At 33.0% G+C, this 21415-nt stretch overlaps 1 protein-coding gene across 1 annotated transcript; it reads right to left on the bottom strand.

The window, feature by feature from the left end:
* Nucleotides 1–815: 815 nt before the first annotated feature.
* On the bottom strand, nucleotides 816–20288 carry LOC119874465 (UDP-glucuronosyltransferase 2C1-like). Its single transcript, XM_038556234.1, is given in 8 exon segments — nucleotides 816–1189; nucleotides 2599–2818; nucleotides 4149–4236; nucleotides 11007–11138; nucleotides 15662–15809; nucleotides 19577–19708; nucleotides 19710–20248; nucleotides 20250–20288. Coding segments are annotated over 8 exon segments (1575 nt in total). The 3' UTR covers nucleotides 816–912.
* Between the last annotated feature and the right edge of the window lie 1127 nt (nucleotides 20289–21415).

Genomic DNA, 21415 nt, shown 5'->3' with positions numbered 1-21415 from the left:
AAGGGCAGATATTAAATTATAATTGTTTACTTTTGTTCTGCAATGCCATCAATGATTTTAATTTATCAAAATTAACTAGTTTTCTAAAGTCATGAAGTATTACAATATAAACCTAGTTCTATTGTTATGAATTTTTAAATCAAGGGCAACCTTCAAATCAAAGACAAAAAAATAATGTTTTGTATTCTAAGGTAGACAAAGTCAGATGTGTCATATGATTCCCAGCAAAGTAGAAAATTTGAATCTCCTGATTTTCCTAATTAGACAGGAAGCTCTAGCTATATAGCAAGCTCTTTTCTACTTTGTCTAGTTCCATTTTTTTAAAGATTTTATTTATTTATTAATGAGAGACACAGAGAGAGCGAGAGGCAGAGAGATAGGCAGAGGGAGAAGCAGGTTCATGCAGGGAGCCTGATATGGGAACTGGATCCCAGGACTCCAGAATCATGCCCTGGACCAAAGGCAGGTGCTAAACTGCTGAGCCACCCAGGGATTCCCCCCTTTGTCTACTTCCTTTAGAGAAGATGTGTAGTTATAACATACTGGACCCCAAATGATGTTAAATATGTAGAAAATATTCTATATGATTGGTACGTAAAATAGAATTGTGTTCCTAAGTCCTTAAACATTATCCTAATTTGTTGAGCTGAAACAAATGAATATAACAAAGCACTAGGATTTTGTGATAGTAGAAACTTCCATATGTTTATCTTCTCTTTTTAAAGGATAAAGTATTTTAAACTTAATTCTAAATCATATGGCAAACACCTTGGTTGATTCTTTGATCTTTGACTTCATAGGCTGAGGAATGGATAAGAACCTGGAAGTGCAGGAGAGGAATCTCTTCACATCACTAGCTGGGTTAATTCAGATGGGCCTTGTCAAGTTCTCCATCTAAATTATTAAAGAAAACTATTCTCTCTTGTTCTTCTTTCCTGTCTTTCCAAATTTCCAGCAACAAAACAGACACTTTGTGACCAGGAATATAGTAGTTGCCACACAAGCCAGCAGAAATCCAATCACATCCAAGGAGTGGTACTGGAACCAGGTGAGGTCATGGGAGGCTGGCCGCAGGTGCTTGGCTCCTTGGTGGCGCATGACATACTCGATCCAGAAGACTGCTCGGTCCAAGGGCTTTATAGGCTGATCATGGTGAATTCTTGATAATTTCATAGCATTCTCTTTATAGCTAAATATTGAATACATAGATAGCAATTTAAAAATTTATTAAGAATATATGCCTAAAATTATATTACATATTATTAAAAGCATATTACATGATTATATAATAAATAGTCACAAGTGAAATCACTAAGTACAGAAAGCCCATGACAGTTTGTTTCCTCTTGAGGTGTTTCTAGATATGTTGGCCTTATTGGCTAGAATTTGTTAGATGTTTCCAGTTTAATAATTGGAGGTAAGGGAGAAGAGACTTGCTAACTGTAAATAGCATTCAAAAAGTTTAGAAATAAGAATGTAGAATATGTAGGTTGTGAATCTACACAGAATCTATGAATCTACAGTTTGATCTCATTTGCTAAGCATGGCGAAGGGAACAAGGTAGTTCTAGGAAGCAGTATTGAGGGGCAGGTCTACAATAAGGGACACCCCGCCGCCCCCCCCTCCTTTTGATCTGAAGCTTTCATGGGATCATACAAGCAAAATGAAGCTGTCTTCCTTTCCTTTCTGGGCCACTATCCTCAGTTTTTTGTTATTGTTGTTCCACTATGTTGCTAAGTTTTAAGTGGACTCCAGAGCTCTTCTGGAGCTGTTTTCACTTACAGATAGCTGTCTAACTGTTGATCTTTGCTGGGGAACCAGGACCCTGGGGTCTTTCATGTTGCAATTTGGATCTCTCAATTTTACTGTATTTTCTTTCTCTTGTTTTAAATTAAAATATACCGGGCAACCCCGGGGTGGTGGTGGTGGTGGTGGGGGGGGTGGTTGGGGTGCTCAGCAGTTTGGCGCTGCTTTCAGCCCAGGGCCTGATCTTGGAGATCCAGGATAGAGTCCCACATCAGGCTCCCTGCATGGAGCCTGCTTCTCTGCCTGTGTCTCTGCCTCTCTCAATCTGTGTCTCTCACGAATAAATAAATAAAATCTTAAAAAATATATATACCAATATAGGATTTTTTATTAAATAGTAACATGATCTAACTTTCGTAGAATTATTTTTCTTCCCTATTTATAAATTAGCCAAAGGAAATAACTGAAGTAATAGCTGCATGAGGAGAGTTTTTATTTTTATTTCTCTATTTTTTGTTGTGTTGCCTTAATTCTTTATAATGGTAATATCTGCAATTTTAAAGGAATAAACAATAATTATTATTAATTAAAAATAAAGAGTTGTGTCTTTTCAACAATAACTTATTTTCTTTAAATAAATTTAGTATTTCTTTGAGGTTGTAATCTATTACCTATTAACAGTAGATGAATCAAAATGCCTACATAGAATTTGAGAACTATAAAACAACTATATTGTATTTGATATTACTAATGTGCTGATTACTTAAAAGTGTCAGTTTAAAAATTGAATGAAACAATTTACTCCTTTTACAACCACTATATGCTTCTCAGAAAAGTATATTCTATACTCACGAAGGGTTGTTAATAACTTCCTTCAAAGCATTAAGAAGATTAGAACTCGTCATGGTATGCAAGTCTACTTCAACAGCTGCCCCTTTGGCCTTTATACGAGCAATATTACCAGGCTGATCACCAAATATGGGAATTCTCACCATAGGGATTCCATGGTAAATAGCTTCGTAGATCCCATTAGTTCCACAGTGAGTGATAAAAGCTTTGGTCTTGGGATGACCTAAGAGGAAAAAAACATACCATTATTCAATGTTGTGAGAATTTCAGAAACAGAAAATCTTGACACCTATAAACCATTGATTCAATTAGGCAGTGTCTTCTATACAATTCTGTGCCATGAGGCTATATATAAATTTCTGTAAGCTCTAAAGAAGGCAGTGACTAGTTATTCCAGGCTAAATAGCAATTATTTATTCTAGCAATACAGTCATTTCATAAACCTCTGAGAAGGTCTGTGCGGACTTTAAAGTATGGTGAGTAGTTGGCAGGTGGGCAAGTTGTTGGGGTGAGAAATTGATTAACAAAAAAATGGAGGGATTTTAGAAAAGAAACACTTGCATGGATAAGGAAAAGTGTGGTGGGATGTACAGGGTTTCACTGGGAGAATGTTGACATAATAGGCTAGAAAGATAGATTAGGGCGAGTTCATGAAGCACTCTGTTTAATAAAATGGGATTTTGTATCTGATTTTATAATACTATAGAGCCATTTATAATATTAGAGATGGTAAATAGGATTATCAGATTTTTCTTTTCCAACAGGGAAGAGAGAAGAGAGGTGGAAGAAAATGGATACAGAGAACCAGTAGGCTGCTACAGTATTTTATGCAAGAGTTAATGAGAGCCTGATCTAAAGGCATGTTGACTCTGATTCTGAGGAAGCAGAGATTGTGTCTTAAATGGGAGAATTATAAATTCCATATTTAGATTGTAATTTAGAGCTTGGAAAAGACTCACTCCTTCTATTCTTGACAAGGCCCTGATTTGGGGGCTACTGTGTTGGTTTCTGCATTGTCCAATTTTAGCAAGAATCCTCCTTAGTCAGTTTAGCTAGACTCTCCTAGGATTGTATCTAATCACCCTTTATGTCTGATTGCTTTCCTCATCCTTCACCATCCCCCAGGTGGTATCTGATTACCCTGGTCTTTCTTCAGCAAGAACCTGCTTAGGTTGGTTTAGTCAGAGGCCCCCTTGCCCTAATGTTTCCTCTTAGTGTTTTTCTATACAGTGACCACCTACTCTGCTCCTTGATGATAAAATCTCCACTCTTTCTTCTTGTATTCAGAGTTGAGTCCAATATCTCTGCTTCACTGCAAAAGTCCATGTACTAGTATCTATGTTTATCATAATGGTCTTGAATAAGGTGTGCCTCACAATCTTTAACAAGTATCATGAAGAATTTTTTAATAGGCTCCAGGAGAAATGTGAAGATCATAAGGATTATTTTTTGCTTGTTCTTAATACAAATTTGTTGGATTTATTTGTTATCAAATAATCATTCAGGGTATTTCTCATTCAGATCTGTTTAGTTTTGCTTCTCTTTGGTCTTACCAAGAAGATCATTCTGGGGAATCCATTCATATAGCTGGGTATTGGGTCCTAATGTGTCTGGTTTCTTTCCTGTGTATTTCCACAGAACCTGTTAAGATGAATGCATTTACTCTATTAGAAGATTTTCAGAATCACATCCTTTCAGAATGAGACACTTCCTTAGAATTAATCTAGTTTAATGCCTCCATGTAACAGATGAGCAAACTAAGGCCTTAAGTGATTACATAATGAGTATTTAAACCATTGAAACTATAACTGTGTTTTCAAATGTTTGCAACAATCCTAACAGATAGGCTATTATAGTCAGGACAATTATTACTTAGTAGTTGAAGAAACAAACAAACAAAAAAGACAGTAAAATAATTACATATTGATGTTACTAGGCCTTCCCGTCAAGGGAATTTTTAAAAACAGTTTTCAGAGGCAAAGAGGAAGAATGGCATAGTCACTTAAGGAATTTGTAAGTGTTTGTAACTTTTGTTATAAACTTGGCAGTATTATAGAGGTAAGCATTGTCTTTTTTATTATAGTAAAATATATATAATGATACTTAGCATTTTAATGTATTGTAAGTATACAATTTAGTGACATTAAGTATGTTCATAGTATCGAATAACCATTACTATTACGAGTAACCCAAATATGTCTGTCCGTCATTCCCAACATAACTCTATATCATTAAACAATAACTCCCTATTCCTCCCGTGTGGCAGCCCCTGTTAACATCTATCCTACTTTCTGTCCCTATGAATTTGACTGCTCTGGTACCTCATATAAGTGAAACCATACAGTATTTGTCTTTTCTGGCTGTCTTATCTCATTTAGCATTATGTCCTTAAGGTTCATTCCTGTTGTAACATACCAGAATTTCCTTCCTTTTTAATGTTGAATAATATCCCATTATATGTATATACTACATTTTGTTTATCCACTTATTTGGCTATTGAAAATACTATTGCTATGAGAATTGATGTACAAACGTCTTTCTGAGTCCCAGATTTCAATTCTTTTGGATACGTAGTCAGGATTATAAATACTGGGTCATACGACAGTTTGATGTTTAACTTTTTGAGAAACCACAGAACTATTTTTCATAGCCACCATATTATTTTGCACTCCTACTAGCAATACACAAGAGTTCCAATTTCTCCAGATTCTCATCAACACTTTTTCCCCATTTTTTTTAAATAACAGCTATGCTAATGGATTTATGGATTTGAAGTGCTATTTTATTGTGCTTTTGATTTGCATTTCCTTAATGATTAATGATGTTGAGCATCTTTTCATGTATCTCTCTCATTGTATACTTTCTTCAAAGAAATGTCTATTCAAGGCCTTTTCCATTTTTGAGTTGGGTTTTTGCTGTTGAATTACAGGAGTTCTTTATATATTGTGGGCATTAATCCCTTATCAGATACACGATTTACAAGATTTTCTCCCAATCTGTATGTTGTGTTTTATTTTCTTGATACTACCTTTTGATGCACAAAAGTTCTTAATTTGATGAAGTCCATTTTATTTTTTTATCTGTTGCCTGTGCCTCTGGTGCCATTATTTGTGAAATCACAGTCAAATCCAATATGATGAAGTTTTCCTCCAATATTTTCTGTTACAAGTTTTATAGTTTTATTTCTATAATTTAAGTTTCTGATCCATTTTGAGTCAATTTTTATATATGATATAGTGTAAGGTAAAGGTTTAACTTCATTCTTTTGTATGTAAATATCAAGATTTTACCAGCACTATTTTGTCAAAGAGACTGTCCTTTTTCTATTGGTCTCAAACTTTTGTTGAAGATCAATTGATCATACATATGAGGTTAACTTATATCCTGTCTTCTATTACATTGGTTTGTATGTCTGTTCTTCTGCCAGCACTACACTGTTTAATTTACTGTAGCTTTATAGTAAATCTCAAAACTGAGAAGTGTGACTCTTCTAACTTTATTTTATGATTGTTTTGTCTACCTTTGGCCCTTACAGTTCCATATGAAATTGAGGATTGGATTTTCCTTTGTACAAAAAAAGACTGTTAGAATTTTGGTAGGGATAATATTGAATCTGTAGGTTGCTTTGGATTATGTTGACAATTTAACCCTGGTACTTCTTTTATCCAGACACATGGTAAAACTTTACATTTATTTAGGAGTTTTCTAGTTTATTGAAGAAATGATGTTTTGTTGTTTTAGGCATACAAATATTTCAAATCCTTGGTCAGATTGATTCTTAAATATTTGATTTGTTTAGTTGCTCCTATAAATGGAATTGTTTTCTTAATTTTATGTTCAGACTATTCATTGATGTGTATATAAACACAAGTGATTTTTGTGTATCGAGTCTGCATCTTTGTTAAATTTGGTTATTAGCTCTAGTAGCTTTTTGTGGATTCTTAGAAATTTTCTATGTATAGGAAGATGTTACCTGCAAATGGGCATTGTTTACATCTTTCATTCAAATTTGGATGCTTTTTAACTTATTTTTCTTGTATAATACCCAGTTATAACTTCCGGTACAATGCTAAATAGCAGCAGTGAAAGCAGGAATCCTTGTGTTGTTCTTGATCTTAGGGGGATAACTTTCAGTTTCCACCACTGAGTATGATGATGTTAGCTATGGGTTTTCCAAATGTACTCTTTATCATATTATGGAATTTCCACTCTATTCTTATTTTCATGAGATTTTTTTTTTTATCATGAAAGAATGTTGGATTTTGTCAAATTCCATTTTTTTGTAAGTTGAAACGATAATGTGTGTCTTTTTTTCCTTAATAAGTATTTATATGATGTATTTCATTGATTGATTTCCTTATGTTAAACTACTCTTGCATTTCTAGGATAAAAATAATTTTATCATGGTGAAATACCTTTCAGTATTCTTGTGGATTTAATTTGCAAATATTTAGTTGAGTATTTTTACATCTATATTGGTCTGTAATTTTTTTTCTTGTAAAGTCTTTGTCTGGCTTTTGTATTAGGGTAAATCTGGCCTCAGAATAATTTAGGAAGTGTTCCTTCCTCTTCTTTTTTTGGGGGAAGAATTAGAAAAGCATTTGTTTATTTAGTTCTTCCTTGTTTGGTAGTGTTTTTTTTTTATTTTTTAAAGATTTTATTTATTTATTCATGAGAGACACAGAGAGAGAGAGAGAGGCAGAGACATAAGCAGAGGAGAAGCAGGCTCCCTGTAGGGAGCCTAATGCAGGACTCAATCCCAGGACCCCAGGATTACAACCAGAGCTGAAGGCAGGTGCTTAACCACTGAGCCACCCAGGTGCCCTGTTTGGTAGTATTTACCAGAGAAGCTACCTGTCCAAGACTTTTTGTCATTAAGAGTTTTTTGATTACTAATTAAATATCTTAATTAGGTATACGTTTGTTGAAATATTCTCTTCTTTTTCAGTTAAAGTAAATTGTGTTTTTTGAAGAAATTTATCCATTTCTCCTATGTTGTCTAACTTGCTGGCATACAATTGTTTCTAATGTCCTCTTATAATCCTTTTTATTTCTGCAAAGTCGTTAATAAACCCCCCAGGTTCATTTCTGATTTTAATTATTTGCATCTTCTCTTTTTTTTTCCCCTCTTTGCCAGTCTAGCTAAAAGTTTGAGAAATTTGTTGATCTTTTCAAAAAAACAACTTTTGGTTTCATTGATTTACTTTATTTTTAGTTGTTTTATTTCTGCTCTAATCTTCATTATTTCTTTCCTTCTGGCAACTTTAGGTTTAGTTTGCCTTCATTTTCTAGTGCTTTAAGGTGTAAAATTAGGTTTTGATTTTAGATATTTCTTCTTTTTCAATGTAGGCATGTAAACTATAACGTGGGCTATAAACTTCTTTCTTAGCCCTGCTTTAATTGTATCTCATAAGTTTTGATGTGTTTTGTCTTCATCCATTTTTAAAGTATTCTCTAATTATTTTTATGATTTGTTTTTTGACCTATTGGTTGTAAAATACCATAGTATACAAAAACTCTGTTCCTTTATAGCTCTATCCCCCACTTTCTGTTACTAATATCACAAATTATTATTTATAAATTATGTTTCTAATAACAGATTAATAATTGCTATTTCTGGATTTTTTAAAGCCTTGAGAAAAATAGAATAAGTGGAATTACAATGCTAGCTTTTATAATTGCCTGTGTTTTTATCTTTGCTGCACATCTTTATTTTCTCATGTTTTTGTGTTACTGTCTTTCATTCCCACCAGAAAGACTTTTAATTTCTTTTTCTTTCCTCTAAAGATTTCATTTATTCATGAGAGACACAGAGAGAGAGAGGCAGAGACATAGGCAGAGGGAGAAGCAGGTTCCCTGCAGGGAGCCTGATTTGGGACTCGATCTCAGGACCCCGGGATCACAACCTGAGCCAAGGCACCTCAAGACTTTTCATTTCTTGTAGGGGAGGTCTAGTGGTAATGATCTCCCTTGCTTTTGTTTACCTGATTATATCTTAATTTCTAACCTCATATTTGAAGGAAATGTTGCCTGATAAGACATTCTGAGTTGGCAAATTTTTCTTTCAGCCCTTTGAATAAATTAACCCACTGCCTTTTGTTCTCCAAGATTTCTGATGACAAGTTGGCTGTTCACCTTTTATGTGATGAGTTGCTTCTCTCTGCTGAATTCAAGATTCTCTCATTGTCTTTGGCTTTCAGCAGCTTGATTATATGTCTTGGTGTGATCTCTTTGAGTTTATTCTACTTTAAGTTCATTAAGGTTTTTAGATTTGTAGATTTGTGTCTTTTATTAAATTTGTGACATTTTAAGCCATTATTTCTTCAAATATTCTTTTTGCCCGTATCTCTTTTTCAGGGATTCCCACAATGTGTATGTTCATCCACTCGATATTATCCCACAAGTCCTTTAGGCTTTATTCACTTTTCTTCTTTTTTTTCTTTGAGTGCCTCTGACTTAATAATTTCAAAAATTTTTTCATCAATTTTGCTGATTCTTCTGCCAGCTTGTATTTGATTTTGAACCCCTAAGGTAAATTTTTTATTTCAGGTATTGTAATTTTTAGCTACAGAATTTCTTTTTGGTTTATTCTCACAACTTATTTCTCTTTATTGATATTCTCATTTTGTTCCTACACCATTTTCTTCTCTTAATTAGTGTCTTCCTTTAATTATTTGAGCATCCTTAGGACAAGTGTTTTAAAGTCTTCATCAAGGCTTCCTCAGGAATGGATTCTTTCAATACATTTTGGTCCACTGAATGGGCCACACTTTTATGTATCTTCATATGCCTTGTGACTTTTTTGTTGTTGTTGAGAGCTGGACATTTGACTTTCTAATCAATAAAATAACTCTGGAAATCAGATTCCCTCTTTGGGATTTGAGATTTGTTTGTTTTAATTTTTAAAGGTGTTTCTTTCCTAGGAATAAGACTGAAGTGAATATTTTAGATTTTCTTAGGTCTTTTTTTTTTTTTTTTTTTTTTTTTTTTTTTTTTGAGCCTGTATCTTTCCCTGGGCATGCATATTGCTTTTTAAATTCTATTGTATATAAGGTTGTTTTTGAATGGCCTCATTCTTTAACATATGGCTCCCAAATGAAGAAAAGGAGGAAGAGGAAAAAGTAGTGCTGTTTCAGCTAATGGGTTGAGATAATTGTTGTCTCAACTATTCAAAGATAATAATTAGCAAATTATTGCTAATTATTGCAAAATCCTAATGTTTGGAGGATAAGAAACTTTTTGCCCACCTTGGCTGCATCAAATCATACAGTAATACAGGTCATGTTAGCTGCCATGAGGCTGGGTGGTGCAGAATTTGAAGCTCTTGCAATGCTAAAATTAACTGCAATTGACCAATATAACTACAATTTACAAGTCAATCTTTCTCCTGCAAATTGCAAGTGCTTCACTAGATTCCAGAAATCTAATACAGTTAATTCAGACAATTTCTGCTTGTACAGTTGTTATTTAGATGGGAGGCAGATCCTTGGTGCTTCCTTACTTTACCCTGATGTCACCCCTAAACATCATATTTAAATATAATTGAAAATTCAGTATTTTTATGAAGTGTTTTTAGATTAAATAAACAATTTTCAAAGAAATTTAGTTTTACGAACAATTTTCCAAGAAATTTAGTTATGAATACAGGCCTTGTCATGATTTTTTGAAACTTAAAAGTACATGTAATTGTCTATTTTAACTAAAGGTAGAAAATAAAAAGATCCCTGGTAGTTTAAGCACATTGCTAAGTTATAATATAGAATGGTATTCATTTTTTTTTTAAGATTTTATTTATTTATTCATGTAGTCACAGAGAGAGAGAGAGAGAGAGAGAGAGGCAGAGACACAGGCAGAGCAAGAGCAGGCTCCATGCAGGGAGCCCGACGTGGGATTCGATCCCGGGTCTCCAAGATCGCGCCCTGGGCCAAAGGCAGGCGCCAAACCGCTGCGCCACCCAGGGATCCCTTTTAAAGTCATTTTGTTGGGAACATCATAGAATGAAATTTTTTATTTTTATTTTTTTTAGAGGGAGAGGGAGAGACAATCTTAAGCAGGCAACCATGCCCAGTGTGTGAGCCCGACTAGGGACTTGATCTCACAAACCTGAGATCATGACCTGAGCAGAAATTAAGAGTAAGATGCTTAACTGACTGAGTGGCCTAGGCACCCCTTTTTAGCTCATTATTCAAAAAAATAATATGGTAATATATGTTTTTGATAGTAACGCCAGGCTTAAAGCCAGATAATAATCAAATGTTTTTAGCCACCCTTTCTAACATTTAATACCTTTTCCTCAAAGTTCAGTTAAATTGATATTAATTACTTTTCTTACATTTGTTAAGCACATTTTTAAGGAGAACTTCATGGATTTTAAACTGACTGCCCCTTAAAAAGACATACGATTATCTGACCTTCTGTGGAATCTGGGCAAGAGCTGATGCAATTATATTAGCCTTTTCTTCTGTGAGGTTTTTGATCAATGACCCGAGAGTAAATACCACAACTCCATCTTTTCCAGAGCTTTGGACAAATTCTTCTAACTCCTGTAAAGAAAAGAGTCTTTGTAATATGAAAATTTAGAGTTATAAGAATTAGATAGCTACATACCTTTCTCAGTGTGTTTGAATTATTAGAACAGTTCTGTCTTTTCATATATTAACCATTTTAGAGTATGAAATATGACTGAAATCACTGGTTATTAAGCAAATAAAAATGATTTAGTTTGGAGGTTCCCTTGCAACATGTTTTAAACACTTTTGAGGTATGTGTGGGTGTGTCTGTGTTTAAAAATCATTGACTGCATGTTATCTCTAGCCCATGTGCTGAGTTCTTTACATGCATGATTTAACTTAGATATATGGTGATATTAAGAAATATGCACATTTGCGCATGAGAAAGCTGTCTCAGAGAGGTTAAGTAATTTGTCTAAGGCTACACAGCTGTAGATGACAAGGTCAAATTTCTAAGTTAAGCTTGTTGATTGTAAAGCCTACTACCATACTTAGTACTCTCTACTGCCTCTAACACACCCTCTACAAAAGACCATTTGATTACTGCTTAAGTTAAAGTTTTCCGGTGCTTCACTTTATATTTAGCCTTGGATGCTAAGAAGATTATCATGAACTTTTATGCTGAATCACAGTCAGAATAATGATTTGCTAAGGAGATTTTTTTTCCTGTTTTCTAAATTTAAATTTTCTTTTGTTACATTTGTACTTTATATAAGCTTCCAAAACCACATTAAGGAATAAGGTAGTCATATAACTTACCAGATAAGTAATACAGAAATGCCTGTAATAATACTCTAGGGGTGATAGTAATATTATGGAAATATGGTTTTGCGTTCAAAATAAAATAGCATATTTAATTATGTTGAAGTCAAAAGAAATCTTTTGTCTGATATTTAGAAGTAACTAAACTAAGCCAATCAGGTAAGACAAGAAAAAAGAAAAAAAAAAAAAAGTGTGACAATTGAAAGGGGAAGACAGGGAAGAGATTTATTTTAAAGAATTGACTCACATGATTACAGAGGCTGGAAGTCCAAAATCTGCAAAGTAGGCTAGTCTGAAGACCCAGAAAAGAACCAGTTTTGTAGTTCAAGGTTGAAAGCTGTCTGCTAGCAAGATTCTCTTTTGCTTAGAAAGGTCAGTCTTTTGTTTTATTCTAGCCTTTAATTAATGTAGGAGTCTCACCAACATAATGGAAAGCAATCTGTTTTACTCAAAACCCACCTATGTAAATATTAATTTCACTCAAAAATACCCTTGCAGAAACATCCAGGATAATGTTTGGCTAACTATCTGGGTACCTGGCCCAGGCAGGTTGACACATAAAATTTAAAAGTGGATTGACTTAATATGTAAAGTTACCAATTTCTTTATTTTATATTTTCTATCAATCTGTTTAAATTAATTTTCAATTATTTTTCTCATGATTTTCTTGAGAAAATTGGCAAATACTTAAAAATGTAGATAGAGGAATACCTTTCATAAATAATTAATGAACTTTGAAAAAGAAAAGGAAATACTTGGGACTACTTCAATTAGAAAAAAAACATGTAATACAAAATGAATGCAAAAAAAATATGATTGCTACTGACTTCCTAATAGATGAAATGAAAAACAGAACGAAATGGTAAAATTTGAAAGAGAATCATGAGCATACAAAAGCCTACTATGTGATAAAGATATCACAAGTTAGTGAGACAACCTAATGAGAAAAAAAGAATCACACTGAGTGGATTATTAGGTAGGAGTGGTGTAATCATTTATTTACTATTGAGACAAAAAAGGGAAATGAATCTTTATGTTGTGCTATATATTAATATAATATAATAGTATTACAATAGAGTCTATTCAAGCCTTCAACCAATTGGATAAGGCTCACCCACATAGTAGAGGGCAATTTGTTTTGCTAAAATTCCACTTATTTAAATGTCAATTCTTTAATATAGCAAAAATTTTCATAACATAGTTTGAATAGTTCATGTGTTTAATTTTGGTATTAGATTATTTTGAGATTTTCAGTAATATTTCTAATAATAAAAAGCAAATTAAGGTACAATAATAACCACATTTTTGTGTTATTTTCAAGTTAATGTTTATACACTTTTGTAGGGTCCTACTGTGCTTTGGTGGGAGGAGATGGGGAAATAAAATTTCATGGAAAGAAACACATTGTTGGTAAAATAAATAAGTACATAAATATATACAAACATAGATTATGTCTATACATATGTATATGTGTTATTAGATCAATAATAAGGCAATAAGATGGTTCCAAATATGGTCGTACCTAAAAGCAAATACACCTAAAAGTAAGTGTCACACTATCACAACAGTTGAGTTCTTTGCCTTTAGAATTGAATCTTTACAGTGTGCTGATCTTTTATCAAAAAGTATGAAGTAACATGAAGAAGGCTCAAATCATTTAAGTGCTTAATTTCTGGGAGCAATAGCTTACAATAACATAGAATGCATTTCCAGCATTATTTAAATTGTCACAATATTGATGTATTCATATAACAAGATAAAGTAAAACTCCCAAATAATTCTCAGTCTCTTCATGAGTATTCCATATACTTTCTGGTCTTACCTAAAAATTGGGTTTTGCTATATAATCCTTTACATATACTCTATTCATTCTACATCTATATCAATCAGGGTCCAGAGAGAGCCTTGATCTGTATTCTCCTCTCTTCTGACTGCATTTCCAACCATTTCCTTTTTTATGCTTTAAAAAAGTATCCTCATCTTTATGTTTTCAGTTTTTACTCATAATGACCCATGCTTCCTAATGTCAACTGTCAAGCTTTTAGGAACAACCTCTGTTCATGGAGACGCCTGGTTCAGTTTTGTCCTCTGCCCAACTTCTGTTTTTTCTCTGGGTAACAATGTTCACGATAAGCAGCCAATACAAAATCATGTCTTTTTATTCTATGACATCCTTAAGTTAAAACCACTGCTATGGAAAAGGTAAAACTATTTTTTACTAGCAGTAAAAAAATCAATCTCCAGAGATTTAGGGACAGGGAAGGATGAATAAATGGAGCACAGGAGATTTTAAGTCAGTGAAACTGTTTGTATTATACTCTGAAGGTGAATGCATGACATTATACATTTATCAAAACCTATAGAATGTATAACACAAAGAGTTAACTTTAAGCCATGGAAACTGGTTGATACTGGTGTGTGTATGGTTCATCGATTGTAACATATATGCCATGCTGGCAGGAGAGGGGTAGGAACTCTCCATACTTTCTGTTCAATTTTTTTTGTGAATGTAAATGGTTATAAAAATAATCTATCAATTAAAAATAGAAACACAAAACACTGCATAGGCTGGTCCCCTGAGATTAAGACGTTATGTTCAATAGCTGCTTACCTAGCATTGCATTGGTATCTCAAAATTAGCATGCCCAAATATGAACACATCATTTTCCCTCACAACTGCTCCCCTTTAGTTCTTCACCTTAGTAAATGCCAATATGCTCTACTAAATTGCCAGTAAGAAACAAATAAAGACACATATGAAGAAACAAAAAGCCAAGGATTCATTCTTGTACTCTTTCCCTTAGTCTCCAACTCCAGCCAATCTCCAAATCTTACTGACTTTCTTTATAAGTATTTTAAAAATCTCTCTGTTTCTACTCAAAAATTACTATCATATTGTATTTTGGATCTCTATCATCCCTTACAAGAACTATTGCAACTGTATCTTGGCTCATTTTCCAGTGTTAAATCATGCTCCGTACCAAACAATTCAAATACCAGTATTTATGAAAAGGTAAGCTGTATCACATTACTGTTTAAATATTATACATTGATCCTTCACTGATCTTAAATTTGAAATAAAGAATACTTTGGATTGCCCATTTGTTTTTTTTATAAACTATCTCCCGATCATCTTTTCAGTGTAACTTTCCCTTCTCTGTTCAAACCAAACAGTTCATCATTGCCGAACTTCCACCAGGTTTTTTTGGGGTGGGATATTTCTATTTGATATACTATCAACTATTACAATTTCTCCACTAATATACATTTCTAAAACTAGGTTATGCTAAATAACATGCAACTCCAAAATCTCAGTGGCTTAAAACAACAGTTTCTTCCTTTCTCATTCTGTATGTTCATCTATTGAGATGTAGATGGCACATATATTCTTAATTTAGAACTCAGGTTGATATATCGACTACTATCTGGAACACAGCCCATTGATAGGACAATGGAAAAGAGAACTTGAAGTAACTGGATCTGATAATTAAATGTTGGGATTGGAAGGGATATATGCCACTTTAGCTCAGACTCATTGTGCAGAGAGTGCTTTGTGGTTCCACTAAACTCAGGGTCTAGGAATCTCATTCTTATCAAATATGTGGCAATGTCACTAATAGTCGCCATGAAAATGTCCTAAGACACCTTTGATAGTATAATTAGTAATCTAAGAAAATAATGTCCATTAATTGCTGTGTCTGTGTTTTCAGTTTAGGGATCAAATACTATAAATAATAAGATAGAAATAATTCCCAGGAGGTAAAACTTAAGCATAAATAAACACACTTCATTACCTTAGGTAGGGGCTTTGCAGGCTTGCAGTGCAGTCCTCCAACAAATTCAAAATTAGGTAAATAAGGGTGAGGAAATTCAAAATCCCAGTAAGTTCGTATCAACCACATTTTAGCTTTCCCCATAATCTCACACAGTGTGGTGGTTTTCCTGAATAAAAATGTAGGACAATAGAAGGAAAACAAACTGATAGGTTAAATGCGTAATGTTTGACCATCTGATTTTCTAAGAAAAATAAAGAAACAATATTTAGTCTATGTAAACCATACAAAATCAATTTGCCTTTCCCCCCACCAAGACTACCTAATAGTGAGATTATGAATAACCAAACAAGGATTTAAGTCTACAACAAGACCAAAAGCCTGCTGCTTTCTCTTTGCCAAGAGAGTCTGTCTTCTTGAGGTAGGCCTGAGCCCTACTTCATGCTCAGAAGGGGCAAATACTCTTAGCAAAGAATAAAGAAGCAAGCAGTGACCCTTGGCTCATTGTAGTAGTGTCTCTTTCTCTTCTGGAATTATAATTTATCTCATTCTTATTGCTCCAAAAGCCTTTTGATATTTTTTTAAAAATTACTTTTGTAACTTTTCCATCATTTTCTAGTGTTTTTGAGTGTGCTGTCACAACTAATCACATCCCACTAGTAATGGAAATCTTGTACTAAATTTTTGAATATGATTATCTCCTTTGCTGTACAAAATTAAAGTTGCTATTTTACAAGACTTTGTCCTCTTTGATAGCAAAATACTAGCTATTCTGACATATTTAGTTGACAAACAGTACAAAAGGAGTCCTTTGGACTGATGTGGCGATCAACTGAACATTAACAAAATAAAAACAGATTAGTGATTCTGAGTTAAATAATTTTCCTAATTTAGGAACTAGAGCTTTGTTTCTGATTTCAACCCAATTATTTTGGTCTAAGGAAATGTACCCAAAGGTTTGGTGTCCTTTTGAAATACATATTTAGTATTGCTGATATGAGGAAATTGTAACTATATAGTTTCCCACCATATGGCTTTTCAAATATTCTATTTGTTATTTTAAGTATGCTAAAATTTTGAACAGAAAATATGAGGGAATTTTGATCTGACCAGGACAATATGTCTGTATAAGAGATCACAAACAAATCTCAGTAATTCATGGATTTATTCTGGTGATGATAATGGTATTAATAATCCAGTTTCATACTCAGTACATATCTCATTTGAGTGCCTTACTGGTGTCAGCCTTTGATGTAATCTTATTCTCTTTGCATGATGCTTCACTTCCCCATCCTTTTTGTAACAGTTTTATTGAGATATCATTTAAATACCATACAATTCTTCCTTTTAAAATACATAATCAATAGCTCTTAGTATATTCATAAAGTTGTACAACCATCACCACTATTTAATTTTAGAATGTTTTCATTACCCCCTCTAAAAAAAATCCCATATCTATTCGTAGTCATTCTCTATTTCCCCTTCTTCCCAGGCTCTGATTGCCATTAATCTACTTTCTGTTTTTATTTGCCTGTTCCACAATAATCTTACTCCATTTCATATAAATAAATCACACAGTCTCTGATCTTTTGTACTTCCTTCTTTCACCTAGCCTAATGTTTTCAAGGTTCATCCATGTTTAACATATATCAGTTCTTCATTATTTTTTATTGCTAATTAAGATTTCTTTATATGGATATACTTAATTTTCTTTATCCATTCATCAGTTGATGATCATTTGGTTGTTTTCATTTTTGGCTACTATGAATAATGCTACTATGAGCATTCGTGTATATATTTGTGTAGGCATATGTTTTCATTTATCTTGGATACACAGCCAAGAGTAGCATTGCTGGGTCATAGTGGTTGATTCACTGATTTTCATAACAAAATAATATCTTTTTGCCATTGAATCTCCACTCCTTAGATAATAATTTAGAGTGCTTAATGCAACTTAATTAAGTGAAGACCATATAGTACAAGGGAAATAAAAAAAGTAATTGATTTGGATAAAGAAATTTTTAGAAAATATTGTCTCAATTTGGAAATCAGAAAAGACCACAACATGCCCTTTTGATGTCACCCTAGGACATTGTTAAACAGTGAATGATTGAAGAATTTTTTAAGAGAAGAATGTGCCTATATTTTACTTTGTTATTTATTACTGATTTACCATTTACTTTTGAGTTCAAATATAGTAAGGTTAAATGTTATCTTGCATATTTATGTCTGATAGAAAATATCCCCCAAATATTGATTTTATTGCCTTATGGGACATTAACCGGTTTTGTGTCTAATCTTAGTAGTAGTACCCCAACTTTCATTTTTTCCCCAATGGTTTATAAGTAGTTCCTCAAAATATTTCTGAACCATACTTGCCATCTTAACTGTTTTTTTCTTCACTGATTTGAGTGTATATAATATATATATATATTATGTATATATTGAATATATATATCATGGTTCATTTAATGAATGTGTAAGAGTTATAAGTTATATTTTTAAGACAGTTATTTTTATAGAAATGACATGGGATTCATTTGATCTCAATGACCACATGGCATTGTTTTAAAGGAAATGTTAACTTTATATATTTACCAAATAATTTTACACTTGTAGATGAATACTGAATGGGAATTACTCTTATTATTAAGATCCCATTTCTCCTAGTTACAATGGGAATTACTCTTATTATTAAGATCCCATTTCTCCTAGTTACAGAAACCTACAACTACCATATAAAAGTGAAGTGGAACTACTTATGTTCCACTTCACTTTATTTTATACATTATATTATTTTATACATTATATTATTTTATACATTATTTATTTTATACATTATATTTATGTATAATATGAAAATGTTTCACCTCACAAGAAAATGTAATTCTAGGGCAATATTTGGCCATGTTAAAATTTAAGTTTAAGGTACTAATGTTATAAATCTTCAGGGTCACACGCACAAAAAAGACTTCATAGAGAGGGTAGTGATTATTTTGTTATTGTTAAGATGCCAGTAGTAATGCCCAGGAACAAAGCTAGTGAGAAGAATGATTTTGCTTTTAAAATATACTTTAAAGAGAAAGACAAGGATGTAAGAAATCCAAAATATATAGACTTCTAAATCAGCATACGAGGCAAGCATAAAATAATAATGAAGATATTTTGTAATTTTATAGTTTTTTGCAATGTAGAACAAGACAAACAATAACAACAAAAATTCTCCATCTTTGGGAAAAAGAATTATACCATTGAATTAATCTATAGTATGGGAATGTAGAGATAAGAAGGAGTACAAGAAATTGCTGAAATAAGAGATAAACAGTGTGCTCAGGGGCAGACAGAGCTCAATAGTTGATTTCTACCACAATTTTGAATAGAACAACAAAAACAAAACAGTGGGATTTAAAAATCTGGAACCATGATCCTTTAGAGAAAAATCTTGCATATTTTACCTTTTGGGAGGCAAGAGCAGAAGAAACCAAGATATATTTATCTTCTAGTTTTGTGCTCATCACAAGTTAAACCCTGCAACTAACAACACAACCTAGACTGAATGCAAAGAGAAGCCCAAGAAAATATAAGTTAGAAAGAAAATAGGGTATATAAAAGCAGAACTAAACAAGAGAGAAATAGTCCAGGATTATGGAAATTAAGTACACCATCAGATCAAGCACACTTGGTTTTCTAGATACTCCAAAAAAATTAGTAGCAGCAATCAAGATTTATGTGTAAATATAAAGAATATTCTTTTCTTTTGATAATTTGTAGGTACTCAATCATCAAAAACAAAACAAAAAAGGAGGGGCTTTTTTCACATAAAATGACTTAACCACAGAAGCTTGGGTCTTCACTTAAAAATACCTTTTTAAAGTTTTTATACGATCAGATAAATACTTATATTTTACATATGAAATAAGAATCCTTATTACATGCAAATTTCTCTTACCTAAAATCTTGCTGTAATACTCGTCCCATATAGAAAATATAAAAATAAAATATCACTTATCATGTAAGACAACCAATTCTCCAGTCTGTACAAAAGTCGTACTGTCTGTCAGTCCTGAGATACGAAGAAGGGATGGGAAATTGAGCACACAATCTCTCAATGACATTCCCATAAGAAAAACGAAAAGAATATATCAATGGAATATTGAGGAGCTCAGCCAACAACTCCCCACAAAAACTTAAGGGATCAGCAACACAGATATCAAACTTAGCTGCCTGTAGCCTGCTGAGTAACTCCTTATTTGTGATAGCACCGTTGCACACTCTTTTGCCCATCCTTAAAAAACTGTGGCTCATTTCTCTCAGTTTTGCTTGCCTGTCCCACCATGAAAGTTTTGGCAGTTCAAAAGAAACCATGTGGAGAAAGGTATCGAGCTCTTCCATGATAGTTTCTTTAGTTACTGGAAGTTGAAGGATCTCCACATTAAAGGGGATCTTGGTATGATCAAATAGATAACTTGGTGAAGGTATCAGGATAGTTATCTCATGTCCATGAAGCTGGAGTTGATTCAGAATAACTTTTAAACCAATCCAGTGACTAAAATCCACGGGCCACACAAGTATTTTCCCAGGTGTTCCTGAGTCGAAGAAACACAGATGGCAGCACAAAAAGAACACAGAAGCCTTTTACAGTCCTCATGATCAACTCTTGCTCTGACTAGACCTGGGCTTAAACCAAGTTCATGAAGTTCATAATTCCACAGATCTCTTCCTTGATACTATCAATTTATGGTAGGCTGAGCTGAACTTTGAAGTACACAGTTTGTTTATTGGTTAAAATCAAATGCAACTGCTTCAGTAAAAAAAAATCAATAATTCAACAAAATGAGTTAGGATGAAAATACTCTGAGAGTTTTAAAACTTCTTTTAGAAGTTAAGAAAATACAAAGGCTTAAACAAAAACCAGGAATAACTTCTAAATGATGTTAAGAAAATCCATCACTCTGCAATGCATATTCAATTAAGAGGGGACTTTTTGATAATCTTTTCTTTGGTTTTATTTGATGTTCATTTAAACAGAATAGTCTGTCTAGTATTTCTCTCACTGACAACTCTGCTAGGAATTCCGGGAAGGAAAGAGGTTACCACCTACTTCCAGAAGCAGAGAAACATGTGCAAGAGGCATTAGGGCAGGGAGAAGCTTTAAATCCAGATATTCTAAAGCTAAATTCAGTGCACTTTCTGCTAAATCATGTCTAACTTTAAGAGAAAAAGAATATTTTTTTTTGCTTTTATTGCAGATACAAATTCAAGTTCTGATTCTAGATCTGATTTATGTTATGTTGAAAAGAGACAGGGTAGAAAAAGTCATGAAGAAGATAACTTGGATCCCCACACCTGGAAACCACTATCCAATGTAGAAATGGATCCAATGATATTTAGGACAATGACTTCATCTACAATCTTTTTGATTAAAAAGTTGATTTATCCAAGTAATTAATCTATAGGAAATATATCAAAATAACATTATCATTTTCAACACTATAAAAATACTTGACTAATAATATATAAAATATAAGATTAAGCAATTATTCAACTGATCATCATGCCTATAAATTCTATTCCCAAGCTATATATTGATTTATTCTTTGTCAGTCTTTGCTATCACTTTAATCCTAGCCATTTTCACATCCAATATTGATTTACTGCAGTAGCCTTCTAATACCCCTACTTTCACTTTTGCACTCCTGTAACCCACTTTCTACAAGGAAATGTTCCTGATTTTCAGAAAGTCTATTTTAGATAACGTCAGTCTTGAGTAAAATA

Source organism: Canis lupus, chromosome 13 (genome assembly GCF_011100685.1).
Source record: "Canis lupus familiaris isolate Mischka breed German Shepherd chromosome 13, alternate assembly UU_Cfam_GSD_1.0, whole genome shotgun sequence".
Taxonomy (NCBI): Eukaryota; Metazoa; Chordata; class Mammalia; order Carnivora; family Canidae; genus Canis; species Canis lupus.
This window is presented reverse-complemented; position numbering and strand designations above follow the sequence as displayed.